The sequence below is a fragment of the Chlamydomonas reinhardtii genome, chromosome 1, assembly GCF_000002595.2.
Source record: "Chlamydomonas reinhardtii strain CC-503 cw92 mt+ chromosome 1, whole genome shotgun sequence".
Lineage (NCBI taxonomy): Eukaryota > Viridiplantae > Chlorophyta > Chlorophyceae > Chlamydomonadales > Chlamydomonadaceae > Chlamydomonas > Chlamydomonas reinhardtii.
In genome coordinates, this window is record NC_057004.1 from 5,555,419 (window position 1) to 5,581,806 (window position 26,388).

A 26,388-nucleotide genomic window follows, 5' to 3' on the forward strand; every position below is an offset into this window, starting at 1 on the left:
TTGGTGCGGCATTGCTTTACAGGTGGTGAATGGAAACACCCCTAGGCCGCCCTCTTCCCGTCCGCACATCCAGAATGCCGCTGTACTATGACACACGGCCACACCACGGACGGCATACATCCCAGCAACAACAGAATAAATACGGCGTGCCGCCATCTTGTCTGGTAGGCACGCCCCGCACGCCATTTCTAGGCGTGAGTTGGCCCAGCACGTACAAACTTTCGCCCACACGACAGCGCCCAATTAAGCCGCTGAAGCGTCGAGCCAAGTGAGCTGCGCATTTTGCAGCACAGCGCATGCCGTAATGATGTTGACACACCACCACGCTGAGCCTGGACTACTTACAATCAAGACTTTGCACTTCATCCCTCCGTTTCACCCCACGTGTTTGCACTCAGACGACCCCCCACATCGACACGCGCGTCACGTATGCCAGGCGGCTAGGGCCTCTCCGGCCCTCAGCGGTCCAAATAGTGCTCCCCAAAACAAATTGCGGTCCTCGCTTTCATCCCACTCCAAACAGCGGCACGGCGCACAGCACCTGTTCTACATAAACATGCGGTACGGTATACGACACGACAGCCTCAGTCCCGGCGCTCGTACACGCGGATGCTCTTGTCCTTGCTGCAGCACGCCACCGCCTTGCCGTCGGGTGACCACGCCACGCCGGTCACTGCCGCGCTGGGGCCCTGCGTGAGACGATGCACAGGTCCCGAGCAACGTGTGTCTCAGCTCAACCAGTCTCAGCTTAATCACTGACAGGCGTTGCGCGTTCTGACAAGCTCGAGCCCCAAAAGCTGGTTGCTAGGCCTCACCTGAAGCACGGCAACGCGGGCACCGCCCCTCTGCACGTTGCGGATGTCCACACACAGACCCGTGTCCGCCGCGCACGCCAGCTCATCGCTGTTGGGGCTCCACGCCACGTCCATCACGGCGCCATCAAAGTCCTGCATGGAGGGAAGCAGCATAGACGATGCCGGATGGTCAGGTGCCAATGCCAATGCCACGCCTCAAAGTCACGGTACCAATCAGGCCGCTGGGTTGCAGTGCCAGCGGCAGCCCGGCCAAGGCCGGGCGCAGGCCCCCGGCGCATTCCCGGGGACTCACCTCCAGCTTGGCGGTGCACACGCGGGTCGCGACGTCGTACAGCCGCACCCCGTCCCCACCGCAACTCGCCAGCACCCGGCCATTCGGACTGAACGCGACGTTGTGCACCGCCGCGCCGTGCTCCCGCAGCGTGGCGAAGCACGTGCGCCCGTCCACACTCCACAGCTTCACCGTCCGGTCCTCCTCATAGCCGCACGAGGCCAGGAGGCGGCTGTCGGGGCTCCAGGCCAGGCCCAGCACGCGGTCCGTGTGGCCCTCCAGCGCCGCCGCCTGCTGCCCCGAGGCCACGTCCCACAGCAGCACCAGCCCGTCCCAGCCGCTGCTGGCCAGGTAGCGGCCGCAGGGGCTGAAGCGCACGCACTGCACGAAGAATTGGTGGCCCTGTGGAAGGGGAGAGGTGCAGCCGGAGGGATGCTGTGAGTGGCCGGAACGCTAACGGCATTTGGCAGGCTAAGTTGATTGCGCGTGAGCCTGGGCGCTTCGCCGTGCCGGTGAGGGGCGGGCACGCTACATGGCACAGGGTGGCCAGGCAGCCCTGCTGTCAGCAACAGAGGGAACGCAGCTGCACGCGCACCTCCAGCACGGCCAGCAGGGCGCCGCTGTCTGCCGCGTACAGCCGCACCGCCTTGGAGTTGGAGCCGGTGGCCAGTAGCTTGCCGTCGGGACTGCGGGGCGGGCAGAAAGGAGGTTAGGTTGCTTGGTGGCTGATGGCCGAGGCAATCTTTGCGCCCTGAACTAGAAGCGTCGTTGGCTGCCTGGCGCGTTCATACCTGAAAGCCACGCTGTTGACTGACGTCTGCCGCGCGCCGTGCTCCTGAACGCAAGGAAATACGCATCGAGCAAAAGGCGTAAAAACGCGATACCAGCAGCGTTTTCCGAGTCGCAACGTGGCCGGCGCAGGAAGATTGCGGCAAGGTTGAGAACGACGTCTGGGGGCCTCACCTCAGCGCCTCCCTCTGCCGCGCCCGCCTCCAGCCGAAGAGAGCACACGCCGCTCCTTGCCTCCCATACGCGAGCGGTTGCGTCGCTGCTGGCAGATGCTAGCCGGGTGCCGTCGGGACTCCATGCAACTGCAAGCACCGCCTGGGAGTGACCCACCTGCGCGTCCGGCATAGGCGCGAATGGAAATGCGCGGTTACTAGACACGAACAGAAGGGAAGCCCTGAAAGAGCTGTTGGTTTGGGGTCACGCCTCACCCCTGCTGACGCGATTGCAGCCGCAGACTTGGCATCCGCCGCCGCGGCCGCCGCCGGGGTGGCCAGCTCCGGAATGGTCCAGATGCGGCACTTGCCGCTTTTGCCGCAGCTGGCCAGGCTCTTGTTGTCGGGGCTCCACTTGCAGTCAAACGGAAGGTTCATGTGACCCTGCGTCGGGAGCATTGTTGCATAACCCACTTGTTAGTTACACAGTCTCTCGGATTCCGGCCGCCCCCACTTCAAGCCGGGTTAATGCAAGCGCGCACACACACACACACACACACACACACACACACACACACACACACACACACACACACACACACACACACACACACACACACACACACACACACACACATGCGGGCGCATTCGCTTGCACAGTGTCGACCCCCTTCCCCCTTGTGTCTTCCTAACACCCATGTTCCGCATGTCTTGCGCACCTCGAGTGTGGCTGCCACCTGCCCACTGGCCACGTCCACCAGCGCCAGTGTCTTGTCCCAGCTGGAGGTGGCCAGTGTGCGGCCGTCACGACTCCACGCCACCGCCGTCACAGGCTGGGAGTGGTGCTGCGTGAGCAGGCAAACGTCGAGGGGCGTCAAGGTTTAGGGCCGGCTAAATCGGGATAAACAGTTGAACCGCAAAGCGCCTTAACCTCGCCAAACTTGGCGCGCCATGCCGTAACTGGCTAACTGCGACTCACGTGCAGCACCGTCAGCAGCTGGGCGTCCGGGAGGGACCACAGCCGCACAGTTGCGTCGTGTGAGGCGGAGGCCAACACGGCGCCGTCGGGGCTGAAGGCCACGCCGTCCACGTGCATCTCGTGGCCCTGTGGCCGGGCACACAGAAAGTCACTCGTCAGGACTCAGGAGCTTGCATGCACGCAAAGCGAAGCCACGAAGCATGCACATCGCCCAGCGTACCGGGCCGCCAACCCTTGCCACCTCGCCTCCGCCCCCGCCTCACCACCAGGATTGCCTCGGGCTGCGCCGCCGCCACGTCCCACACCACCACGCTGGTGTCCTCGACGTCCATGTAGCCGCCGCCCGAGGCCAGGCGGCGCCCGTCGCGGCTCCAGGCGACCGTGCTCACCTTGAAGCCCTGGGGCTGAGGGTGGGAGGCGACGTGGTGGGGTGCGTTGTAACTTGTAAGGCCGTCGGCAAGGGACTTGCAAGCAATGGGCGCGCGATTGCTAGTGGCGTCGATTAGTGTTTTTGAGGCGCGCAAGTGCTAGCGTGCTCCTGCTTACCGGCAGCGTGGCGATGCAGGTGCCGGCGGCCACGTCCCAGACCCGGATGGTCTGGTCGTTGGCGCCGCTGGCGATACTCTGCCCATCCGCAGACCAGGCGACCGCATTGACGTCCTCTTCATGCCCCTGCATCACCGCAAACACGTCAATGGCAATCATACGTCATCCTCGTCCAGGGCCGCAATGCTGATTCTACCAAGCCAGGAGTTATGCGCACCTGCAGCGCCGCGACGCACTCGCCGCTGACGGCGTCCCACAGCCGCACCGCCTTGTCCTCCCCGCCACTGGCCAGCATTCGCCCCGACGGCGACCACTCAACACATTTGGCCTTGCCCTCGTGGCCCTGTTTGGCGAGCGCAAGCAAGCAAACATGGTGACCACTCGCCCGGCACATCTGGTGACGCAGATAGCAAAACGCTACCGCAGGGTGGGATCGGCAAGATGTCCAATTAAGCAGCCTGCACATGAGTTCGCCCAGCGTCGGTCGTCTCCTAACATCAGCTGCTGCAAGCGCACGCACCAGCAGCACTGCGATGCACTCGCCGCTGCCGGTGTCGAACAGGCGCAGGGTGCCGTCCCAGGAGGCGCTGGCCAGTGTGGCGCCGTCGGGCGACCAGCTCACACAGGCCGACACGCCGGTGTGACCCTGCGCGGCGCACAGCCGAGATACCATGCAGCATCAGGGAGAGCACCATGGCGGGTCAGCTGCCACATGCAAGCAGCAAGCACCCGTGTGCCACAGCTCCAAGCCATGGAGTGACTAGAGTACGGTCACCCCAGGGGCGGCGCTCAAGCCCTTGCAGGACGTACCGGCATGATGACCTTGGTCGCAGGCCACCTCCGCTGCGCACCAAGCCCCTGCACCAGCTCCCACACTTGCCGTGGCGGCGGCGCGCCCTCTCCCCCTGACATGTTAGCGCCCCCGCCGCCGCCCCCGCCCGCCTTGGCCTCTGCCGCGCCGCCCGCCATCGTCTTGTAGCGCTTGCTGCCGGCCGCGTACACCAGCGTGTCCACCGGGCAGCGCAGGGCGGTGGCCACCACGTCCGCCTCCGTCTTGGCAGCCACCTGCAGTCAGCGGGGCCGACCGGCAGGGGCGCTTGCATGCGCGCTAGCACAGTGAACAAACATATCCCCTAAGCACACATCCCCTACACACACATCCCCACATTGGTAGGTATCGGTAAGTAACTCCGGCGTGGGCTTTCGTTTTGTTTTTTAACAGATCCCCACAGCAGCTCCAAAGCCTGAGCTTGGCTGCCACGCACCCCGAACCCCACTGACACCCGCTCCCTCCTCCCCTCCTCCGTCCAAACGCCCCCGGCCCGTCCGGCCCCTCACTGAGCCCTAACACCTACCAGCTCGTGCTGCCGCGCCAGCAGCCAGCGCTGCACGTCCGCCAGCGGCGGCGAGGGCGCCTCCAGCCGCAGCAGGTCACGGATGAGGCCGTGGCCGTGGCCCTGGCTGAAGGCGGCGGCCAAGAAGGCGAAGTCGCCCAGCAGCGCCTCCAGGTAGGACAGGTCGCGACAGGCCACCAGGTGGCGCACCAGGTACTGTTGTGGGCAGGCGGGAGGGTGTGTGGGTGCGTGTGTGGGTGTGTGGGTGGGTTTGGAGGTGAGTGTAGGCAGGTGGGGGTGGATGGGTGTGTCGAGGCAAGCCGCAAGCAGCCGGAGAGGGTGGGGTGCAGCTGTGTGGTGGTGCGGCGGCGGCAGCAAAGGCTGGTGCGTGCGGCAGCGGAGGCTCGTGCGTGCATGTACAAGCGGCGAGGGTGGCAAGGGGTGCACAAGCATGTGCGTGCAGACAGGCACCAGTACGTGCTGGCGCCCCCGTGTTGAGGCCGCTTGGCGGCGTGGCGGCCAGGCCCACCTTGAGTGCGTAGGGTGACGGGTGGCCGCCCTTGCGCACGGTCAGCATCAGCGTCTGTGCCAGCTGGCGGTGTCCGGCCAGCAGGTCGGGCTTGAAGGCGTGCAGGGCCCAGGGGTCCAGCAGCCAGTCCGCCAGAGACCTGGCAGCCAGGAGGCGGGAAGTAGGAGCAGGGAGGGAGGACAAGGCGCGGATGGAGCACCTGAGGGGCCAGTGCCATCCTGCTCCTGCAAAGCGCCCATCTGGTGGCCGCTACCCGCTACGCTTTCTGCATGCCGGACCTCTTTGCCCCCTCTGGCGCGTTGCACGCAGCCCATTCGTTGCCTCCCGTATGGGGAGCGTGCCGCATCAGCCCCAGTACGACTGCGCCACCCCGCCTCACGCACTTGTGCAGGGAGTACACGTGGTGCTCCTCGGCGAAGAAGGTGACCGGGTAGCCGGGCAGCTTGTGCAGCAGCCCGCCCAGGCCCATGGCCGTCAGCAGGCTCTGCGGCAGCGGCTCCTGCGCCGCCAGCAGCACCGCCAGCAGCGTGCGCACCGGCGCCACCTCGGGCTTGGGCAGCTTGGCGAAGGCCGTGGAGAACACCTGCGAGGAGTCCATGTGCCGTGACAGCAGCGCCACTTTGCCCAAGCCGCAACTGGATGCTTGCTCGGTATTCGTCATGTGTTTAAGGCTGAGCCTGAGCGCTCCACCCATCTAACGGCTCCTCCGCAACCAAAATCCATCGGCTCAGCCTAGCCAAGTACCTGCTTGTACACGTTGTTGAGGTCGGCCAGGGTGGGAGGCGCCTCCAGCGCCGCCACCGAGCCCTTGGGCAGGCACTCGCCCACCACTGTCCGGTACACCAGGATGCCGCCCTCCGCAGAACCGCCGCCCACCGCCTGCGCCGCCGCCGAGCCGCCGGTCACGCGCCGCAGCGCCGCCGGCCGCAGGTACTGCACCCCGCCCGTGGCCGCAAAGGTGCGGTCCAGAAGGCCGCACACGCTGCCGCCCACGGCGTCGGGGCGGGTGGTCAGCAGGAAGCGCACGCAGGGCGGCAGGCGGGTCAGGAGCGAGGTGAGCAGCTGGACCACCTTGTTGCTGCAGGGCGGCGGCGCCGCGGCGACGGTGGAGCGGGCCGAGGCGGGTCGCGCGGTGGTCGGCCGGCCGGTGAGCGGGTCAATGCGGGCCGGCGCCTCCACCAGGGCCGGCGGCGGGTCGGCCTCATCCAGCGCATCCAGCAGCAGCACCACCTGTGTGGCGCGTTTGCCGCTGTCATGACTTGCTTCAGCTTCCATGTGCCCGCCATGTGCATACGCATGTCGATGTTGGGGGATGAAAGCAAAAATTTGTCGCCGACGCGCAACCTGAACCCGAGGACACCCGCCCAGCCCTACCTGCTTCCCGTCGAAGTCGGGCTGTGCCACCACACGGCGCAGCGGCTCCGCCAGCAGCGCCTCAAAAGCCGCCTCCGCCGACACCTCCTGCGATACCCGCACAGCGTCCTGCTGCAGCAGCTGCTGGCACGCCACCGGGAATCTGCCACACCAGGCGCGTGCAGGCAGTAATCAGCGCCCTTTACAGCTTAGCGTTTGTGCGACCCCGCTATGCGGCTCACTCTGTTAGTCAACTCCAGAGGCCTAGCCATGTGCTTCCACACGCTCCTGACAGCACACACAAGCCCTCTACCTCTCCCTCAACCCCCCAAACCTCCCCACCTGCTGGACAGCTGGAATGCCAAGCTCTTGATGACCCGCACCGGGTCCAGCCGCCGCTGGTCGCTGTACTTGCAGTAGTGCCGGCAGGCGATGCGCTCGCCGAAGCCGCCCTCCGCCGGCACAGCGCACAGCGCAGCGCTGATGGTGCTCTTGCCCTCGCCCGCGCCCGCCACCACACACAGCACGCGCGAGCCGCCTTTGCCGCCGCCGCCGCCGCCGGCCCCGCTGCCGCCGACGGGCGGCCCGGCGTCCAGCCAGGCTGCCACGGCGTTGAAGTCCCAGCGGGTGCCGCGGGCGCGCTGCAGCAGGCGGCGCTCGTCCACCCGGTAGCTGACGGGCTCAAGCAGCAGCTGCAGAGAGCGGAGAGGTGGGTAAGTGGGGAAACCGGGTGTGAGCATAACATGTCGATACCGTAAACGGTACACCACGCCTGGGCGATGCTACCACAAACACGCGGATCAGCTACCACTGACGGTGCCACAGCCGGCGCCACAACCCACGCGCCGCCAGACAATCATGCGCTCCACGCCCACCTGTAACTTGAGTGTGGTGTTGAAGAGCTCCGCAGAGCCGTGCTGGCGCTCCACGGTGGCCAGGATCATCTCCTTGTCCGCCGGGAACTGGCACTCCGCCTGTGCGGGGTGGAGGTTGTGAGTGCACACGCTCGTATGCGGCATCAAGACACCCGCACACATCCCGCACACACGTGCTCCCTTCCTAGGGGTAGCAATTATGGCCAGCCACTTTCCCTCCACATTCATTGCCGTATCGTCCCCGCCGCCCCCGCCCACCTCCGCCCCTTTCCACCCGGCTTGGCCCCCGCGCCCACCCGCCCACCATTCGGATGTCCAAGCTGCCGTACACCACGCCGCGATCGCTGGGCTCCAGCCACATGTGCAGCCCGTCAGGGCCGTGGCGAGCGCGGGTGGTGGCCCACTCGTAGATGCACCAGCCGCGGGTTGCGGGGTTGCAGTTCGCCACGTCTGTGCCAACAGGCACAGGCACAGATACAGACACAGCAGGGCCACGGCATCAAAGCGCTGCAGCAACCAGTGCACTCGGTGTATTAATATGGCGCCGTTAGCTGGACGCTGTGACCCGTGAAGCCGCTCGCCTCATCTGTGTGCCAGTATTACCGCTTGCATCTTTCGCCTCTGCCTGTGCTCCGCTAGTTTCGCTTGGTTTGGTATAGTATGGGCTGTGGTTCTTCCAACTCCTGCTTCCCCCGACTGCATGCTGTGCCCGCCGCCTTTTCACCGGCTCCCACACGTCCCTCCCCCGCCCCCATGGCCTCACCCATGACCACGATGGTGCCGCCGGTGCAGGCCCGCACCACCTGGTCAAACGCGGCGATATCGCGTCGGTGCGCCGACGTGCTCTCGTGCTGGTTCACTGCACAGGCGCGGTGGCGGGCACGTGGCAAGGCGCAGTGGCGTGATTCGCAGTGTGGCGCATCCCCGTCTGGTCGCCGGGCCATCGAATCACCACTCGCACCACTCCCGACTTCTGATTGCCAGGCAGTTGCCCGTCGTTGAGCAGCGCACTGAGCGCTCGGCCGCTCATTGCTCGCCCGGCCGCCGCTCACCCGACAGGATGTCGAGCCACACCGCCACGCCGCCGTCCGCCGCCGCCAGGAAGCGGTCCAGCAAGAAGTCCAGCAGCAGTGAGATCTTGTTCTTCCACTGCGGATGCGCGCGCACAGGAGTGTGCGTGTGCGTTCGAGATTCTCCGGGATCTTGTAGTAACGGCCTGTACTGAGAGCCCAGATTCCCGCAGGCACCGGGGTCCCCAGCTTCTCGCAGGCAAGCCCAGCAGTGCTTCACAGCAGCCGACGCCTCACCGCATGGCTGATGAAGTACATGGGCTGCACCACGTCCTCGGCGTCAACGATCTGCCCCATCTCAAGCAGCCGGCACTGCCGCTCTTTGGTCACCTCCTTCACCCAGCGCGCATTGACCTCCGCCGTGGACATGGTTTCGTACTCATCCCCGAACGTCAGGCGAAGCCGTGTCCTGCGTGTTACCGGGCGGCAGGTTGAGGTGCAGGTGAGGAACGCTGCCGAAATCGCTGTGGCCAGGAGGCGTCCGCAGCAGGCCGCAGCAAAGATCCTTGCGGCTGGTACGCTGCACACACTCTGCCTGCCATGCTGCGGTCGCTCCGCACCTGAGCTTGCGGAGACCACGCAGCGTGATGCCCATCTTTGTGACAGCCACAGGGTCCAGCCCGGCTACAAGGCACGAGTGTTTGAGGGGGGGTCGTGCGTGAGGGCGGCATGAACCCCACAGTGTCACCCCTCCTTGGTTATATTAAGTCAGCAACCATGAGAGCTTGTGCACAAGGGGAAAGGCTTTCCGTGAAAAAACGCCGCTCCTTGGGTGCTTCGAGTAATGCACATGCCGGGGCCAAAGTCCTCGTCAACTCCTACCCTTCGCTACATCGCGCAACTCCGGTGGTAGAACGGTAAATAGGCCTTTTGTAGGGTGGGCCAAAAGCTCCTGGAGCCTGCGGTCCGGCCTGTTGTTTCTCGCGCTCACGCCTCTCCATGTCTTAAAGCTCGGGCTATCCGAATTTGGGGTCGCCATCTTCAGCTATCACATAAATATCTCAAAGCGTCTTTGGGGTGGCCACAGAGGTGTGTCAAAATTGCACGTTGATGTAGGTTGTCCGGTGGTGTAACATTCGGTATCAAGCGCCCTTGGTATTACAGGTATGTAGTTGTGCTTGAAATTATTAGTGATACCTTAGGACTGCAAGCGCTTGCTGTGGACGCCCGACATGAAGGGGACCCGAAGCCACGGCAGCAGAGTGCTGGAGCCTGCAACACCTCAAGTTCAGCACCGTCCCCCTCACGCGCCCATACTCATCGCACCTCATACCCCACCACGCCTCATCCACCATCTGTAATCGCAGTATCCTCCTCGCATGTAACATAAATCTTCGGTCTTCCTACTCCCCACACGTCATGCCTCCTCTCACCACGACACTGGGGCAGTCTCCAGTCAAGCCCATGGCTGGCACGAGCCTGCTCGACTTCCGCACACTTTGGAGCAATTTACAGAACCCTCGCAGACACTCTTATTCTTCCCGCACAAACACGAAAACGCCCCCAAGCCCAATCGCGCGCCCGATCAGCATGTCGTTGTCCAGGTACGTCAGCAGGTAGCCTGCCGCCGCTGAGCCCGCGCGCGTCACCGCCTGCGACGCCAGCTGCGCTGCGGTGCGGAACTGGAACTTCAGCGTGAACTCCTTGATGGCCAGGAGTAGCTGGTGCTGCAGCGAGCCGCGAGGCAGCAGTGCCGGCGCCAGCAATGCCTCGGCGCCGTCGCTGAGCTGGATATCGCCCAGCCGGGCGTCCTCAAACACCAGCGCGATGCGCTTCCCGGAGCGCACGTCGTACCTGATGGGGGGGGCGGGAGGACGGGGGGGCCGTGGGCAAGAGTGGGTGAGCAACGCGTGTTCAGGCCAATGCTCGGGTGTGCCAGTATCGCATCAAGGATGCACGATGCCTTCGCCAGGCGGGCCATATACTCCGTATACCGTATGTCTGCCGTTACCATAATCATGGTACAAGTTGCAAGTTCCCTAGCTCACTGTGAGCGGATGCCAAGCTGGCTGCAAATGCCCTGCGGCCCGGCACTGCGTCGTGATTGCTGTTTGCTAGATGCACAACCGGGCCTTGCGGGAGTGCCTCTGTACTCAGCATGCCCCGGCCCACCTGGCGCCCACGGTGAACACCAACGACGAAGCAGGGGTTTTGAAGTTGATGATGTTCTCCACGGTCCCCTCATCGTCCACAGGGCTAGTGAACCGCTGGTAGATGTTGCCAACCTGCATGCCGCATCGGACGTCGCCGCCTACGGTTAGCACTGGGTGTACAATACACTGAGCCGCCGCTAACCCGGATGCCTCGCCACGGCAACCTTGCTACAGGAGTGGAAAGTCAAATGCACACCTGCACCCACCTCGAGTGGCCGAGGGAAGCCGAGCGCCGAGAAGGGCCCCGGGCTGAGCTGGTACTCCGCCTCAAGGATGGGCAGCACGTCCGTGGCGGTGGTGTAAATGAGCTTCCATTTCCCGCCCAAGATGCTGAAGTCCAACGCGCTGCCTTGAAAGGACTCCACACGAATCTGCAGGGGAGTTGGCAGTTCCGGCATGGGGAGGCGAAGTGTAAACGGAGCCAGAAGACACAGGGGCTGTGCGAAGTTGGCAGGGTGTTGCGTGCCGTGTGGCAAGCTGGGGCCCCACGTCTCCATTCAGCGGTTGTGGTCGCGAGTCGACGCGTACTATATCGTATATCCAATGGCTACACTTCAAGCCAGCGCGACCTTACACCGCGAAGCTTGATGGACGCGAATGGGCCGAAAAACCTCCTCTGCACCGCTGAGAATTTGTTACGCATCTGAACACCACCCAAATTACCTGAGCCTCCTCGATGAGCCCGCGTGTGAACGTCCGAACGCCAAGCCCTCGATTTGTGTTCTTTACAAGGTCAAGCAGGGCCTGTTTGGCCTGTTGCCTGTCCGAAGTTGAAGGCCCATCTGAAACCGGAGCCGACGCAACAGCGGCAGCTGAAGGCCTGTAAGTTGGCGAGGACCGGCGCGCGACGAGTGGTGCTCGACCGGTGCCGGTGGCTCGAGCAACGCTGGGGCCGTAGACAGAGGTTTTCATCCTGCCGAAGTAACAAGTGTGCATTCGAAATGCTCTGATTCAGTTGTTGGCCTTCCTCTTTGGCTGGGCAGTCCCGCATTGCCGCGTGTCAACCCCATCGTCAAACACGCGCCACCATCACCTGCCTGCCGGACGCGGCCACTACAGTCAGCCCACCGCCCCACCCTGCAGCTCCCCCCTTTACATATGCACAAGCTCCTGCAGCGCCACCTGACCGCTCGCACTCCTGCATGAACGCCACTGCCGTCACGGCACAGGGCACCTGCCACCCCGCCACCACCCCTCCAGCCAGCGGGTTCCAAACCATCACGTGCCCGCCGCTCGTCCCCACCGCCCCCAGCCCCGAGCCAGCCGCCACGCATGTGGCACCTGAAAGCTGTAGCGTCTGGCCCACGTCCACCGCTCCATCTCGCAGAAGCACCGGCATCACGCGGGCGCCGGCAGCGCCATGTGCATCGGGCTGCCGCAACCCTGACCCACATGCCCAGCCCGGAGCCGTAGCCGCCAGGAACACCACCGGCCGCCCCGCAGTCCGTGCCGCGAAGCTGACCGCCTGCTCCTCCATTGCCGCCTGCCCTTCGCTCTCGTCTGCTGCTGCTCCGGCGCTGGCAACCTCCGCACCGCCCAGGTCGCCGCCGGGGACCGACAACGGCTGCAGCCCGCGCAGCACGCAGTCCACCGGCCGCGCCACGGTCAGCAGCACCGCCGGCGGCGCCACTGCGCCCAGCACCACGCCGGAGCTGCCTCCCGCCCCGCCGGCTCCCGCGCCGCAGACGGCGTGCGGACGGCCCACATCCCACAGCACCACGCAGCCGTCGGAGGAGGCGCCCAGGACCAGGTGGGGGCGGCCTGGCAGCGGGCTCAGCTCCACCACGTCGTTCAGCGGTAGGCTGTGCTTGTAACGGGCCTGGCAGGGTCGAAGCACACGGGACGGGTGGGGACTTCAGTGAGCACAGCGACGTCAACTTACAAAGCATTACACGTCTTGCGGCGAGTTTTGCAGCACACATCCGGACATACCTGAGGCAGCTTCGCCTGTTGCAGCGGTGCACCTGCGAGCCCTGCGGGCAGCCGCCACACGCAGCCGTGGCCGCCCTCGCCCGCTGCCACCACCTGCCAGAACTCGCCGCCGCTGCCTCCGTGCTGCTCCCGGGCAGCACAAGCCGCAGCGCTGACACAGAGCATGCCGGCCGCCGCCGGGACACCAACGGCGAAGCTGCTGCCGCCTCCATTGCCCCGCCCGTCTGCATGCATGTCCAGCTGTGGCGGCTGCAGTGCGTAAGAAAGACGCCATGAGCCCTCCGAGTACCGCAGCAGCTGAACGCCGCCGTGTGGCCTCCCGCTTCCGCTGCCGCTTGCACTGCTGCAACCACCAGCCGTAGGCAGCGGTGAGCGCAGACTTGCGGCCATACCCCCGCCGCTGCCACCGTTGTTGCCTGCGGGTTCAGCGCTGGGGCTGCGGCGGCCGGCACTTGTCGCCGTCGCGCAGCTGAGCTGGCTCGCCAGCAGCAGGGCGGGGCTTCCGTCGCCTCCAACCAGAAGCTTAAGGGCGTGGCCGACACCAGGCATCTGCAATTCCGACCCACAACCGCTGCCGCTGCTACCGCTGCCGCCGCTGCCACAGCCAGCCCCGGCCATGCCAACAGGTAGAGGCGATGGCGTCGCCGGAATGCCGGGCGTGGCGAGAGCCTGCCGCGCTGTGCCCGGTGCCGATAGCGGCAAGACGCTGTGAAGCTGGGGCGGCTGGTCCTGCGGCATCGCCCATGTGTACAGCATGAGCAGCCGCCGTGCCGGCCGCGGCGCACTGGCGGCACCAGCCACAGACGCCGTCCCTGCAGCAGACGGCAGGCTCTGCAGGCGGCGGCGCGGATGGGCTGTCGGCCGAGGCGTGGAGCTGTCCTCCGGCGCTCGAGGCCTGGCCGCGGCGGACGACTCCGCGCGTCCAGCTGGCTCGGCTGGCGGGCCCGATGCCGCCGCGGCATACGCGTTGTTCTTGTCCCCACTCGCATCGGCTGCTACACCCAGCCCCTTCCCGTCAACCCCAGCAGGCGTAACCGAATCTGGACCAGCGCCCGGCGGCGGCTCCATCACCAGGCACGATATGAAGTTGCACGGGCCCGGCAGGCGGCCCGCCCCGCTGCAGCTGCCAGCAACGCCGCAGCTTCCGCTTAGCTCCACCCCGCTGATGCCCACGTGCACTTCCAGCACGAGGCCCGGATGCAGCAGCTCGTCATGGCCCTGCTCCGCTGCGGCCCCGGCTGTTGTAGCGGCAGACGCGTCGGCATTGCCAGGCGCGAGGTAACCTGCGCCCGGCGGTGCTAGCCGGCCGTGGTGAATCACACGCGCTGTGCGGTCCGCCGAGAGTGGTCTTGCTGTATGGCAGGAAGGCGCCGCAGCTGCTGCGGCGGTCGCAGGCGCGGTGGAGAGCCTGGCTGTGAGCAGCGATGCGCCTGGTACTGGTGTTACCCCGCCGCTGCCCTCCGCAGGCAGCAGCCCAGCGCCGGCACTCACGTCGCACAGTGCATGCTCCGGCGTGGCTCCGATGGCCACGACTGCTGCTCCTGCACCCGGCAGCGGTGTCGGCGCAACCCCAGCCTGGTGCTGCTGTAGCGCCGCTGGTGGCAGCGGCGTCGCCGCGATCATGGTCGGGCCGGCAGGACACCCGGCGCCGCCCGCGCCTGCTCGTCCATCCGCTGCATGGCTGCCAGCATGCAGCTCGTAGCCTGCCGACGACCGCACGCTCCGCGGGCCCTCGCCAGGCGGATACGCCCCCGCCAGCCCTGAGGCCTGCAGTTCGCTGCCCTGCACCGACAGCGGCGTCGCTGGGACGACCTCCTCCTCGCTGCCGCCAGCAAAACCAAGTGCCACCGACCGCCGTACTGCCGCGGCGCCTTCGTTGGCTGTGGCACCCGCTGCGGCAATGGCATCTTCGCACGTTCCGGCAAGCGTCGCACCTTGTGTGAGAAGTCCGACATACGAGTCCGGCACGCAGGACGCTGGCACGATGTCCACATCCATGGCACACCGCTGCACGTCACCGCGCCCAACCTCCGCGACGCCCGCGCCCGCGGCTGCAGCCTCGGCAACGGCTGCTGCGTCACCTGCGCGGTCAGTACCGCCGCCGGCTGGCTGCTTGTGGTCTTGCTGCCTGCTGATTGCCTCCTCCACCATGTTGTCATCATCGGAGCCATCAGCTAGGCCGCACGCACCCAAGCTTGTGCGCGCTGCAGCCGCACCTACCGTAACCACCGTGCCCGCCGCTCCTGAGCCCTGCCTCCCAAGCCTGCCGGTGGCGCCCTGCCCGCCGCCGGACACATGTTGCCGCCCGTGCGACGCAGCATCCGCGCCCAGGGATACGCTGGCCGCCCGGCCCGCCTGGCTTCCAAACAGGCTGCCTCCGACAGTAGGCGGGCGCGGCACCGGTGCAAGGGTGTCAGGCCGCGGCGGCGGCTGGTGCGCGAATGCGACCAAGGACGGCTGGCTGAGGCCCTCCTGCTCCCACACGCCGCCAGTCCGCACGCCGGCGACACGTACGGGTGAATGCAGTCGCGCGCTCGGCGCCGGCTGGCTGCCGCCCCAGGATCCAAGCCCTGCCAGGCCGCTACGCCCTCCGCCACGGCTGCCGCCGCGGCCCCTTGCCCCGGTGGCCTTGTTGCCAGCGCGTCCTTGCGCCCCAGTGGGGCGGACGAAATTTAGGATGCTGCGCTGCTGCTTTGACGCGCTGTCGCTGGTGCGGCCGCTGGGCCCCGCTGCTCCTCCGCCGGGCGCTGGTGTACGCTGCGAGCTGCGTGGCCTGCCCGCACCGCGCAGCCAGGCAGCTGCTTCCTGGCTCACCAGCGGCGTCGCGCCGGGCGTGCAGCCGATGAATACAACATCGTCTTCATCCTCGTCATCGGCGTGGTCCTGCCCTGCGTAATCCCCAGCAGCCTGCGGCGCAGGATCGTCTGCCTCAATGGCATCTGCTGTGGCAGCCTCGGCGATGGCGTCCGTGATGGGGCCAGGCGGCGGTAGCGGCTGCGGAGGTGCTGTGTGCGACTGCGAGTGCGCTAATGCCGGGATGATTACGTGCGGCTGATGCTGTCCAGGCGTGTCGCCAGGGCCTCCGTGCTGTTGAGCCGCTTGCATAGCTGCGCCTGTCTCCGGCGCCTGTGCGACAGCGGCGCACTCATCACCTTCTGAGCCTGGCAGGCCAGCCGCCGCGGGCCCGCCTTGCACCGGCGGCGGTGACCCCCACGCTCCAGAGTCCTGAGCCTGTGCCCCGACCTCAATTGCTGGCTGGTCGTGGGCTGCCTCCGACACTCCCGCCTGGCGCCTGAAAAATATCTTTGGGGCCGGCTCCACGCGCCCAGGCAGCTGGCAGTTGCCGTGACGCACGAGCCACGAGGGGTCCACGGACTGGCTGGCGGTGCCCTGCTGCTGGGCGCCACCGGCTGCCCCGTTGTTGTAGCCGGCGGCAGAGGGAGGCAGCAAGACAGCGCAGCCGGCTGCGTCATCGCCGGCGCCTGCCTCGCATGCTGCTGCCCCGGACGCAGAACCTCCACCCCTGACTACCAGGTGCACGGAAACGTCAGGCCCTGGCGAGCCGAAGGCGTACACAAGGTTGCCACGCCCGGTCATAGCGCCGCCCACGCCATCTCCATGCAACTGCGCCATGTCTCCGGCGGAGAGCGGGCCAGGGCTGGGCTCCGCGTTGCTGGCCGGAGCCTTGGAGCCCCCAACGCTGTCCAGCGGGAGCGCCAGCGGCACGGGGGCCCCGGCCAGCATCGCCGCTGGCACGCGTGGCAGCAGCGATGTAGGCTGTGCCATGCGCTGCTTGTAAGCCTGCAGAGTCAAGATCGTGAGCGAGGAAGGGTTGGACTACGGGTTGCTGGGAAACGGGAAGACGCTGGGCACGCGCAGCACGGCGACGGACAGACGTGGCCAAACCTTGTGGATTGCAAGGAGCCGGCGATGCTTGCTCCTCAGCATCTCCAACGAGTCATCGGGACCAGCGCGAAGGAGCGTCCATCGCGGCTCCTCGTCGCCTGCGCCATCCTCTTGCGCAAAAGCCATGTTGTCACAACCTGGCTAACTCCGCTTGCAGCTCACGGCATTCAGACTTTGCTCCATAGAGCTCTATTAAAGGTGATATCACTTAGCAACTAGGGACGTTGCTGTGGTGCATAAAAAGGTCTGCGCTGGGGGACGAAGACCAAGCCCACGCGCCTCGGCGCTATCAACGTGATGGACTTGCATCTAGTTGTTCATTACAGGACACGTTGAAGCCGGGTGTCAGTAACGAAGCCCTGGCGTTGCGCGGAACGGGGCCTCCCGCCCAATCGGCCATGGCTCGACAGTTTTCTGGATTCACAACATCATAGGGCTGTGCGAGAACTCGTTGATGAGAATACGTTTCCTACTGTCGTATTAGCGACATGATACGCCACTGCTGCGCTAAACGCCGGATCCTGGAAGAAGTTTTCTAGAATTGCAATGCGCGGAGCGTTAGCTGCTCTTCTTGTAGGTCTGTTATGGGGCGTTACTAATCCATTTGTCAAGCGAGGAAGTGGAAAAGTTGACGAGCGCGTGAAGCGCTTTGCATCTGGCTCTCCTGCGTTCAGCCAGCAGCTGTGGATCTGGCTTACTACACCATCTTTCTTGGTGCCGCAACTGCTGAATCAGTCTGGCAGCATCCTGTTCGTGTATCTGCTGGGCTCCGGTGGGGACATCTCAACCATCGTGCCGGCGGCGAACGCGTGCAGCCTCCTGTTCAACGCGCTGGCGGACCTAGCCCTGGGCGAGCCCTTTCAGCTTCCCCAGCTGGGCCTGGGCACGCTACTGGTTGCCTTTGGCGTGTACCTGTGCGGCACCTCTGCCTGAGCGGGACCAGCCGCCTGGGGTGACAGCAGCAACACCGGAGCCAGCAAACACCACTCGCGGCCACCTCCGTTTCGCGAGAATGCCATCGCTGCCCATACCAATCGAGGGGCCCGCTAGCCGTGGCGTCCCTGGGAGTGCCGCCGGGCTGGCAGCAGTGCTTAGCAGCCTGATCGGTGGCGGCGGATCCGCCGCCGCCGCCGCCTCCACCGCCGCTGCTGCCGCAGGCTCCTCGCTGCTGCTCTCGCCCGCACAGCACGCGGCGCAGGCGGAGCGGCAGACCGCGTTCGCAGCGCTGCGGCCGCTGACCACGCAGCTGCTGGTGCTGCGGGAGCAGCCCGAGCGCCTGGCGCCGGCGCTGGCGGCGCTGCGCGACGCGCTGGGGCCCGGCTCGGCGCTGCCCGCGGGCGGTGTGGCGGCGTGCTGGGACTACGTGGCCTTTCCCCTGCTGATCCTGGTGGACGCGGTCTTGCCCACACGGCAGCAGCAGCAGGGGCCGCCGCAGGGACAGGCAGGGCAGGGTGGTGCCGGTGCCGGTGAGGCGCTGACAGTGGCGGCATGCCGCAGTGACCGAGTGGTCGAGGCGCTGCTGGGTAAGTGCGGGCAGAGTAAGGGAAACGTCCAGGATACCAGAAACCGGTCTACAGCGAAAGGAAGACTGGGCATATAACATGTTGGCGTGCGCCATGTACTGGCAGCATGATCCTGGAAGTTGCTGCATGACATGTGCCTGCCTGGTCACGTGCCTGTCGCAGGTTGCGTGGAGGCACTGCTGCAGCGCTGCCCGGACGCCGACGCCGCCTCACCCGCCGCCGCGGCCGCCGTGGCGGCGCCCACCGCCGGCGCCGGCCCCGGCGCCGGCGGCGAGGTGCGGCAGCTGGTGGTGCTTCATCGCCTGGCGCCGCTGCTGACCCTTCCTCGTGAGGCCGCCAGTGAGGAGGTGCACGTAGGGCTGCAGCGCTGCGTGGCGGCGGCACTACAGCCGCTGGCGGCGGCGGCTGTAGCACTGCAGGAGCAGCGCGGGAAGCAGGAGGGAGAGGGGAGGCAGGAGCGGGGGCAGCAGGGGCGGCGGGAAGGGAGGAAGGAGGAGACGGAGGGGTCGGGCGGGCCGCTGTGCGGCGAGGCAGCGGCGCCGCTGGCCGGCTACCTAGTGCACTGCTGCCTGGAGGTGTCGGAGCGGGAGGTGCTGGCGGGGCACAAGGGTAAGCGGGGCGCACGTGTGTTTGTTTGTTTCGTGTGTACAGGCAGGCAAGTAGTCAGGCAAGCGATGCATGGGCGTTGTCCAGCCGTCTCCGTATCCTGGCATTCGGTTGTGCCTGAACGCTGTGGCGGTTGATAATTCAGCGGCGCTGGCAGCTGCCAGGTATTTGCGCTGCTTCACGCTGACGCATCACCCCCGACCCACATCCTATATGCCGGCTGCACACACGCAGGCAGCAAGGCGCTGTGTGCGGCCAGCCTCACCTCGCTGCGGCTGCTGGTGGAGGGCTTGGGTGCAGACCCCGACGCACTGGCCTTCTTCCTGCCGGGCCTCATGTCGGGGCTGGCCAAACACCTGGTGGCGGGAGGTGGGTGGCAGGAGGTTGCGTTGCGAAGGGGGGTCCGCGCGTGTGACTGAGCCCAAGGAAACTGGGGGGCACGCGTGTGACTTAGCCCAGCGTTGTCGGGGGAATGCCCGGGGGCAGCGCAAGGGTGCGGCTAGTGCAGAGGGCGAACGTTGCTTAAAACTGGGCGCCGGCCCCTGCGCGGTGTCTGTACCTTTGGCTAGCACACCGTAACCTATTCGGTCGCTTGAACGTTTGCGTTGTTTGCCGTCCACAGGCGCCGCCGCATCGCGCTCGGGCCCCAGCGCCCCGCCCGGCGCCGCCGCCCTGGTGCAGGCACTGGGCTGCCTGCGCGCCGCCGCGCTGGCGGTGCTGTCAGACGGGCTGTGTGAGCCCATCCTGGCGGGCGGCAGCGGCAGCCAGCCGCGGCAACATCTGACGGCCGCCGGTGCGTCCGGCGGCTCCAGCAGTGCCGACGACGCGTTGTCAGCGCTCCGGGCGCTCAGCCTAGCGGCGGCGGCGGCGGCTGCCAACCCCTCGGCTGCACACAGTGCCTCGCCGCACGTCCCCCCTCCCCTTCCCCAGCCCGGGCAGCAGCAGCCGCAGGGGCAGGGGCAGGGGCAGCACCCTCGGCGGCTGCGCGTGCACCGCACCGCGGGCTGGGTGGAGGACACCGCGCAGCGGCTGGCGTCGCTGCTGGGCCGGGCTCTGCCGCCGCTGGCCTCCCACCCCCGCCCCGGCGTGCGGGCGGAGCTGGGCGCCGCCTGCGCCGCCCTGCTGGACGGCTGCGGGCGGGCGCTGGCGCCCGTGGGTCCACTGCTGCTGCGGCTGCTGTTCACACTGGCGCAGGACGAGTGGGCGGCCGTGTCGGGGCCCTGCATGGAATGGGTGGCGCGGCGCGCAGCGCCGGCGCCGCCGCCGCCGCCAGCGCTGCTGGCGCTGCCGCCGCCGGAGGCGGCGGCAGAGGCGGCGGCACAGGCGGCGGCAGCTGCACCGAATGCGGCGGCGGACGGCAAGGTCAGTGATGGTGTTGTGGTTGTGGCAGGGGCCCTGCCGAGGCCGCCACCGGAGGCAACGGCGGCGGCGCTGCGGGGCCTGGAGGACGACTTCGAGCGCTTCATGAGCGAGCTGGCGGCGGACGCGGTGCTGCTGGCCCAGCCCGACCTCAGCCTGGACGACAGCGACGTGTTCGGACACGACGGCGGCGGCGGCGGGGGCGGCGGGAGCGGCGGCGGAGGTGGTGGTGTGGAGCCTGATGCTGCTGGTGCGATGGCGCCGGCTGTGGCGCCGGCTGTGCCTATTGATGCGGAACACGCGACGGCCGCAGGAAGCGTGGCGGGTACGAGCGGCGCCGCCGCAGCGGGCGGCGGTGCGGGCACCGGCGCGGGAGCACCGGCGACGGCGCCACCGCCACCGCCGCCACCGCCTCCACCGCCTTCTACACCGGCTCCTCCGCCTCGCCCGCCGCCGCTGCCCGGGCTGCAGGAGCTGATCGAGGCAGGTGCGGGCGGCGGCGGGCTGCTGCGCGCGGTGCGCTGCGGGGAGGCGGAGGCGGTGGTGGCGGCGCGCTGCCTGACCACGGCGCTCCTGGTGGCGGGTCCGGGCGCGGCGGCGGAGTGGCTGCTGCTGCGGCCGGCGGCGCTGGGCGAGCTGCTGTCGGGGCTCTTCCGCTGCTTCGCCTTCGACCGCACCGCCGCGCCGCTGGTGCTGCACCTGCGGGGCGAGGCGGGCGCCTACGCGCCGGCGGCGCTGCTACCGGCGGCCTCGTCCGGCTCTGCAGTCTCGCCCTCAGCGGCTGCAGCCGCGGCCACAGTCACGGCACCGTCCAGCGCCACGGCCTCGCATGGAAGTGCGGCTGGTTCAGCTGCCGCTAAGGAGCCAGCCGCGGCAGCTGCAGTGGCGGCGGGTGCCGCGGCTGCAGCGAGGGCGGCGGGTGGCGGCGGCGTGTGTACTGCTGCGGTGCCTGAGCTGCCGCGCATGCCGCTGGGGCTGTTGCACCTGGCGTCACAGCGCTCCTACGCGGCGGTGGCGGGCGTGGCGCGGGCGCTGGGCTGGCTGGCGCGCAGGGCAGACCAGGAGCAGCAGCAGCAGCAGCAGCAGCAGCAGCAGCAGCAGGGCCGAGGGCAGCAGCAGGGGAATCAAGAGCAGCGCGAAGGATTGTTGAAGGCTGGCTTCTTGGGTGGCGCTGGCGCTGGGGACGGAGGCGGCGCGGGTGCGGGTGCGGGCGCGGGCGTGGGCTCGGGCAGCGCCCTCCGGCGTCTGGTGGATGAGCTGGTGGCGGCGGTGCGGGCCGCCGCAGCCGCCGCCGTAGCCGGTGGGGCCGCCGGCCCAGGCACCCCTGGTGGCGTCGGCGTGGGTGCGGGTGCGGGTCCGGGTGTGGCGCCAGGGTCTGCGCTGGAGGGCAGCTGGCAGCTGGAGACGGCGGCGGTGGTGGCGGTGGCGGCGGAGGTGGTCGTCGGCGCCTCCAATGCCTGGACGCCGCCGGTGGGGCTGCCAACCGCCGGCACCTCGAGTGCGCCGGACGCTTCTCCCGCGGGCGCCCAGCAGCAGCCCAGCACCTCCTCCTCTCCGCCCCAGCCGGCCTGCTCCTCCTCCTCCCCCTTCCCCTCCTCCGACCCCGGCTATGAGGGCCTGCTGGGCACACTGCTGGATGAGCTCATGCGGCCGCGCATCGCCAAGCTGGCCACACACAACATCAGCAATAGCGGCAGTAGCAGCGGCACCAGTAGCAGTAGCAGCGGCAGTAGCGGCGGTGGCACCAGCGGTGATGTGGGGTTGCAGGGCGGCGCACCGCCGCGGGTGCTGTCTGTGCAGGAGCTGGGCGAGAACGTCATGCTGCTGAGGGTGGCGGTGGAGGCGGTGGGGGGCGCGGCGCGCGCGGCGGGGCCGGCGTTCGCGCAGCGCGGGCGGCTGCTGCGGCGTGTGTTGCTGCCGCTGCTGGAGCTGCTGGGGGACCCCTGCCCGCCGGTGGCCGCGGCGGCGGACACGGCGCTGCTGTCGGTGGGTGCGCGCTACGCGGCGCTCTTCTATGGCATAAGAATAAACGCGCGTGGCTGCGTTTTACTCGGGTCATAATGAGTCTAGACCTGAACGCCCAACACGGCTTGGCTGCCGCTGTCGCGCCAGTCGCCGTGTCGCACCCTGCTTGCCTTCCCCGTTCCCGCCCCTCCCCTACCTCATGCCTGCACCCGCCCGCCCGCCCGCCCCCCTACGCCTTCACTTGTTAAATACTCATGAATGTACCCCCCCCCCCCCGCCCTGCAGGTGTGCGCCCACTGCGGCTACGGCGGCTCGCTGCGGGCGCTTGTGGGCGCCAACGCCGACTACCTGGTGGACGGCCTGTGCGCGCGGCTGAGGGACCTGCAGGTGTGTGTGTGTGTGTGTGGGGGGGGGGGGTTACATGCATCAAGTTTACGAAGTGAAGTCGTAGCCAGGTACAAAGGTACACAGTGGTCGTCGTTACCGATGTCCGCGGAGTCCAGCGTCCGGCGCCCAGCTCCAGTACGTCCAGGGAGGGGGGGGGGGGTTGTCAGGATGTTTGGAAAAGCGGTCCAGGATGCACTGAAGTCTGCAGGGGGGGGGTTAACTTTGAACCAAGCCCGTGAAGATACAGTCGCGCTGCAAGGAGAAACTGTGTGTGGGGGGGGGGGTTAAGCACCAGCCCAAACTAGCGGGGGCCAGGCTGGGATGGGAGCTATGGAGCTTTTGAGCGAAGAAGGAGTGGGCTTGCTGCGGAGCCGGAGAGGTAAGAAAAGGCCAGAGAGGCACGTGGCTGGTGAAGAAAGGAGGTCCTCACCTAGAATACACGATGCCAAGTCTCCCGCCCCACCCCCCGCTCGCACGAATGGCTACCCCCACCCCCCACCCCTCCCACGTTGCCCCTGACGCTGTCACCGCGCTCTCGCGCTCGCTCCCGCAGCACCACCCGCGCGCCCCACACCTGCTGGCGGCGCTGCTGCGGCGTGCGGGCGTGGCGCCGCAGCTGCTGCCCCTCATGGCGGAGCCGCTGCAGCGGGCGCTGCAGGTGAGGCGGCGGCGGCAAGAGGGGCAAGGCGGGGCTCAAGGACAGGCCGGGATGTGTGGCTGCTGCTGCGCAGGTGCCGCATGACGACGGTACATGTACCGCACGTGTCAGTGTGGCATGCGTCAATGTGGCATGTGGACATGTGTGCTCTGTGCCTCTTGCCCACTCCCCCAACCCCCCCTACGCCTTCACTTCTTGAGTAATCATGAATGTAAACCCCCACCGCCCGCCACGGCTGTAGGGTGTGTCCATCCTGGCTCGGCACTGGTCGCCGCAGCACACGGCGCCCTACCTGGCGGCGCTGCGGGAGCTGGCGGCGGGCGCGGCAGAGGAGGCGACGGCGGCGGCGGCGGACAGCCGAGCCGCGGTGGCGGAGCTGAACCGGGCGGCGGCGGCAGCTCGCGACGGCGAGGAGCGCGAGCTGGTAGGTGCCGCGTGTGCGTGTGTGTGTATGTGTATGTATGTATGTATGTGTGTGTGTGTGTGTGTGTGTGTGTGTGTGTGTGTGTGTGTGTGTGTGTGTGTGTGTGTGTGTGTGTGTGCGTGTGCGGTAAGATTGCAAGCACTAGTCATGGTTGTAGACCTGCGAGCCACACCTGACGGGAAATGTCATGTGTGGCTTCGGTGGCCGGCTGCTCACAACACACTATGGCGCCGCTTATGTGGGCGTTGATGTTTGCGGCACCATGATGTTGCAGGACGAGCTGGTGAACGGCACCGGGCCGGGCGCGCCGCCGGCAGACGACGGCGCCGGTTCCAGCGCCGATGCCGACAACACGGACTCGGCCGAGCGCGCGCGCCGCTACTTCAATGCACGCGCCTCGCGCTCGGAGGCCGCGGCCGGGCCCAACGCCGACGCCGTGCGCGAGCGGCGCCGACGCCGCGCCGCCGCCGAAGGCGCCCCTGCCGACGGCGACGGCGAAGACGCAGATGACGACCTGCCGCCGGAGCGGCGGCCGCTACTGGTGCTGACGGCGGGGCAGCTGGAGGATGGGGAGCTGCGCTTCCGGCGGCTGCACGCGGCGGCGGTGGTGGCGGGCGCTGCCGCCGACGCCGCCACGCCGCTGCTGATGAGCGCCAATCTGGCGGCGGCGGTGTCTGCGGCGGAGGTGCTGCGGGCGGCGCTGGCGGCGCTGGGCGCGGCGACGCCGTGTGTGGAGGCGGAGGCGGCAGTGTTGGAGGAGTACGGCGGGCTGGAGGGCCGCATGAGGCCGGTGCGGCCGGAGACGCCCAAGGTGGGTGTGGGATGGGTGTGCGTGTTCGAGATTCGTTTTCGTGCGCCGGATGACCTGAGGGCTGAGGGCTGAGGGCGCCGCCGCGTGGCCCCCGTGCCTGCTGGCACAGCGACATGGCGCACATCAGCACATATGCGCACCTGGCCTTGTATGGGAAATGGAGCTTGCGCTTTATGCGCCCCGAGGAACGCCCCTCACCTCGACCCTCAAGCGCGTCGCGCCTGTCTGCGCAGGTGCTGCCGGCGGTGGCGGCCTGCTGGCCCCCGCTGATGGCGGCGCTGCGGGACCGCCGCACACCCGTGGTGGAGCGCGGCGTGGCGGCGGTGGCGGAGCTGGTGGAGGTGGCGGGTGCGTGCGGGGCTGCGGGCGCGGCGGCTTGCTTGCACGTGTGACGCAGCAGTGTCATGCCTGAGTGCATACCGTATATCGCCGAGCAATCCCAAACAAGTTATCCTGCAACCTCCCAAAGCCTAAAGCTCTTACCCAACAACTTGTGGTCGCCTGCATGTTGGCACCCACAGGCGGCATGTTCCTGGCCCGGCGCTTCCAGACCGAGGCCTGGCCAGTGCTGCAGCGGCTCCTGGCCACCGGCACAGCCCACACGCCCGGCCTGCTCAGCCTTGGCACAGACGCAGCGCGGCCCGGAGGCGGCGGAGGCGGAGGCGCGCAGCGCCAGCGGCTTGCCCTGGAGCCGGGTAGTGGCAGTGGCGGTGGCAGCGCGGTGGCATTGGTTGTGGGTGGTGAGGACGCCGGCGGAGCGCTCGCGCCGGCGGCGGTGGTGCGGGTGCAGGTGGCGGCGCTGGGGTGCCTGGAGGCGGTGTGCCGCTGCCGGGACGCCACCGCGGCCGTGCGCACTCTCACCTGGAACATTGCACAGGTGGGAGGGGGGGGTTGCAAATACCAGCCCAAACTAAACCGAACCCAACGCATCCCCCGGTGCTGTGCAGACAGTTGCTGCAATGCTGGGGTGTGCTGCGGTATGCTGCGGCGCCCGGGTGGCGTGGCCCTTGCCAGCTATCCAACCTGTTGTGTACCGTATGAAACCGCTCCCACGTGTTGTGACCCCACACGCACCCGCAGGCCGTGCTACCCTTCCTGGCCTCCAGCTCCCCTGCGGCCCTGGCGGAGGCCGCCCGCCGCGCCCTGACCGCGGTCGCGGGCCTGGATCCGGATTCCGTGTGGCTGCTGCTGTACGACACGTGCTCCAACATGCCTGCCTCCGTACGGTCTGCGGCGGTGACGGCGATTACGGCAGGCAGCAACCCTGTATCACCCGGAGGAGGAGGCGGAGGAGGAGGAGGAGGAGGAGGAGGAGAAGGAGGAGGAGGAGAAGGTGGTGGAGGAGGAAAGGTCCCGACGACGGTGGAGGCAACATCGCCGTCTGGTGTGGGTGCGGCTGGTGGTGGTGGTGCGCGAGGCAGCGGTGTGGCGGGCGCGCCTTCGGCACTGCGGCTGCTACAGCCACCAGGGCCTGAGTTTCCGCCGCTGCGCTCGCTACTGCCGCCGCTGCCGGTGGCGGGGAGGCATGGAGGCGCCGGGCGCGTGAGCTACAGTGGCGGCGGCGGCATGTCGGGGTCAGCGGCGGGGTACGCGTGGCCGGTGACGGCGGCACTGGCGTCGGAATGCGGGCCGCGGGCGCAGTTGCTGCTGGGGGCTGTGGGGGGTGGCGAGGTGCCCTGGCACAAGGTGCGGGTGCCGGCCGTGGAGTTGCTTGAGGCGGGTGGCGCCATATAAATTAGCGTCTTGAGAAGGATTGCGCAGTATGAAGGATTGCGCCCGGAGCTCGGTAAGGGAGGACCTCGAAAGGACGTGCAGGATTGCCGATGCCGATGCCGATGTCGTCGCCGCTGCTGGCCGGGCTGTACGAGCCACGGTCCACGCCGCCGCCGTCTTCTTCGCCGCAGTCTCAGACGCAGCCGCTGTCTTCCACCCTGCACAGCCCAGACCACCA

The 26,388-nt window shown here is 67.6% G+C and overlaps 3 protein-coding genes across 3 annotated transcripts; 1 reads left to right on the forward strand and 2 right to left on the reverse strand.

Annotated features, from left to right (window-relative positions):
• Nucleotides 1–4: 4 nt before the first annotated feature.
• On the reverse strand, nucleotides 5–9,745 carry CHLRE_01g039500v5 (uncharacterized protein). The gene is made up of 27 exons (XM_043058771.1): nucleotides 9,536–9,745; nucleotides 9,274–9,337; nucleotides 8,951–9,122; nucleotides 8,696–8,792; nucleotides 8,407–8,502; nucleotides 7,948–8,093; nucleotides 7,644–7,742; nucleotides 7,111–7,460; nucleotides 6,790–6,931; nucleotides 6,160–6,645; nucleotides 5,799–5,998; nucleotides 5,416–5,554; nucleotides 4,908–5,102; nucleotides 4,363–4,617; nucleotides 4,073–4,198; nucleotides 3,770–3,895; nucleotides 3,553–3,678; nucleotides 3,270–3,410; nucleotides 3,007–3,132; nucleotides 2,747–2,872; nucleotides 2,304–2,471; nucleotides 2,050–2,205; nucleotides 1,878–1,921; nucleotides 1,682–1,772; nucleotides 1,108–1,488; nucleotides 816–947; nucleotides 5–689 (listed from the first exon to the last, which is right to left on the reverse strand). The coding sequence occupies exons 1-27, from the start codon at nucleotides 9,690–9,692 to the stop codon at nucleotides 585–587; spliced, it is 4,446 nt and encodes a 1,481-aa protein (XP_042928685.1). The 5' UTR covers nucleotides 9,693–9,745; the 3' UTR covers nucleotides 5–584.
• A 54-nt stretch (nucleotides 9,746–9,799) lies between these two features.
• On the reverse strand, nucleotides 9,800–17,155 carry CHLRE_01g039550v5 (uncharacterized protein). The gene is made up of 7 exons (XM_001690080.2): nucleotides 16,705–17,155; nucleotides 12,799–16,599; nucleotides 11,943–12,685; nucleotides 11,530–11,779; nucleotides 11,073–11,237; nucleotides 10,826–10,938; nucleotides 9,800–10,507 (listed from the first exon to the last, which is right to left on the reverse strand). Exons 2-7 carry the CDS (start codon nucleotides 16,582–16,584, stop codon nucleotides 10,186–10,188), a joined length of 5,379 nt encoding a protein of 1,792 aa, XP_001690132.2. The 5' UTR covers nucleotides 16,585–16,599; nucleotides 16,705–17,155; the 3' UTR covers nucleotides 9,800–10,185.
• A 130-nt stretch (nucleotides 17,156–17,285) lies between these two features.
• CHLRE_01g039600v5 (uncharacterized protein) lies at nucleotides 17,286–26,377 on the forward strand. Its single transcript, XM_043058772.1, has 11 exons — nucleotides 17,286–18,227; nucleotides 18,390–18,836; nucleotides 19,068–19,202; nucleotides 19,456–22,178; nucleotides 22,443–22,544; nucleotides 23,098–23,202; nucleotides 23,444–23,626; nucleotides 23,901–24,437; nucleotides 24,671–24,785; nucleotides 24,959–25,314; nucleotides 25,518–26,377. Exons 1-11 carry the CDS (start codon nucleotides 17,717–17,719, stop codon nucleotides 26,169–26,171), a joined length of 5,868 nt encoding a protein of 1,955 aa, XP_042928686.1. The 5' UTR covers nucleotides 17,286–17,716; the 3' UTR covers nucleotides 26,172–26,377.
• Nucleotides 26,378–26,388: the final 11 nt, after the last annotated feature.

Bases quoted from the DNA above. Each gene is read 5' to 3' on its own strand.
- CHLRE_01g039550v5 (XM_001690080.2), bottom strand. From the start codon at position 16,584: ATGGCACAGCCTACATCGCTGCTGCCACGCGTGCCAGCGGCGATGCTG. The intron at 11,780-11,942 runs GTGGGGCGGTGG...TTACTTCGGCAG, and splicing joins GTAAAGGGGGGAGCTGCAGG to GATGAAAACCTCTGTCTACG. The intron at 10,508-10,825 runs GTGGGCCGGGGC...CCCCCCCATCAG, and splicing joins GTGTTCACCGTGGGCGCCAG to GTACGACGTGCGCTCCGGGA.
- CHLRE_01g039600v5 (XM_043058772.1), top strand. From the start codon at position 17,717: ATGCCATCGCTGCCCATACCAATCGAGGGGCCCGCTAGCCGTGGCGTC. The intron at 23,203-23,443 runs GTGAGGCGGCGG...CCACGGCTGTAG, and splicing joins CGCTGCAGCGGGCGCTGCAG to GGTGTGTCCATCCTGGCTCG. The intron at 23,627-23,900 runs GTAGGTGCCGCG...ATGATGTTGCAG, and splicing joins ACGGCGAGGAGCGCGAGCTG to GACGAGCTGGTGAACGGCAC.
- CHLRE_01g039500v5 (XM_043058771.1), bottom strand. From the start codon at position 9,692: ATGGCGACCCCAAATTCGGATAGCCCGAGCTTTAAGACATGGAGAGGC. The intron at 8,793-8,950 runs GTGAGGCGTCGG...GCGCATCCGCAG, and splicing joins TGTACTTCATCAGCCATGCG to TGGAAGAACAAGATCTCACT. The intron at 6,646-6,789 runs GTAGGGCTGGGC...CGCGCCACACAG, and splicing joins CCGACTTCGACGGGAAGCAG to GTGGTGCTGCTGCTGGATGC.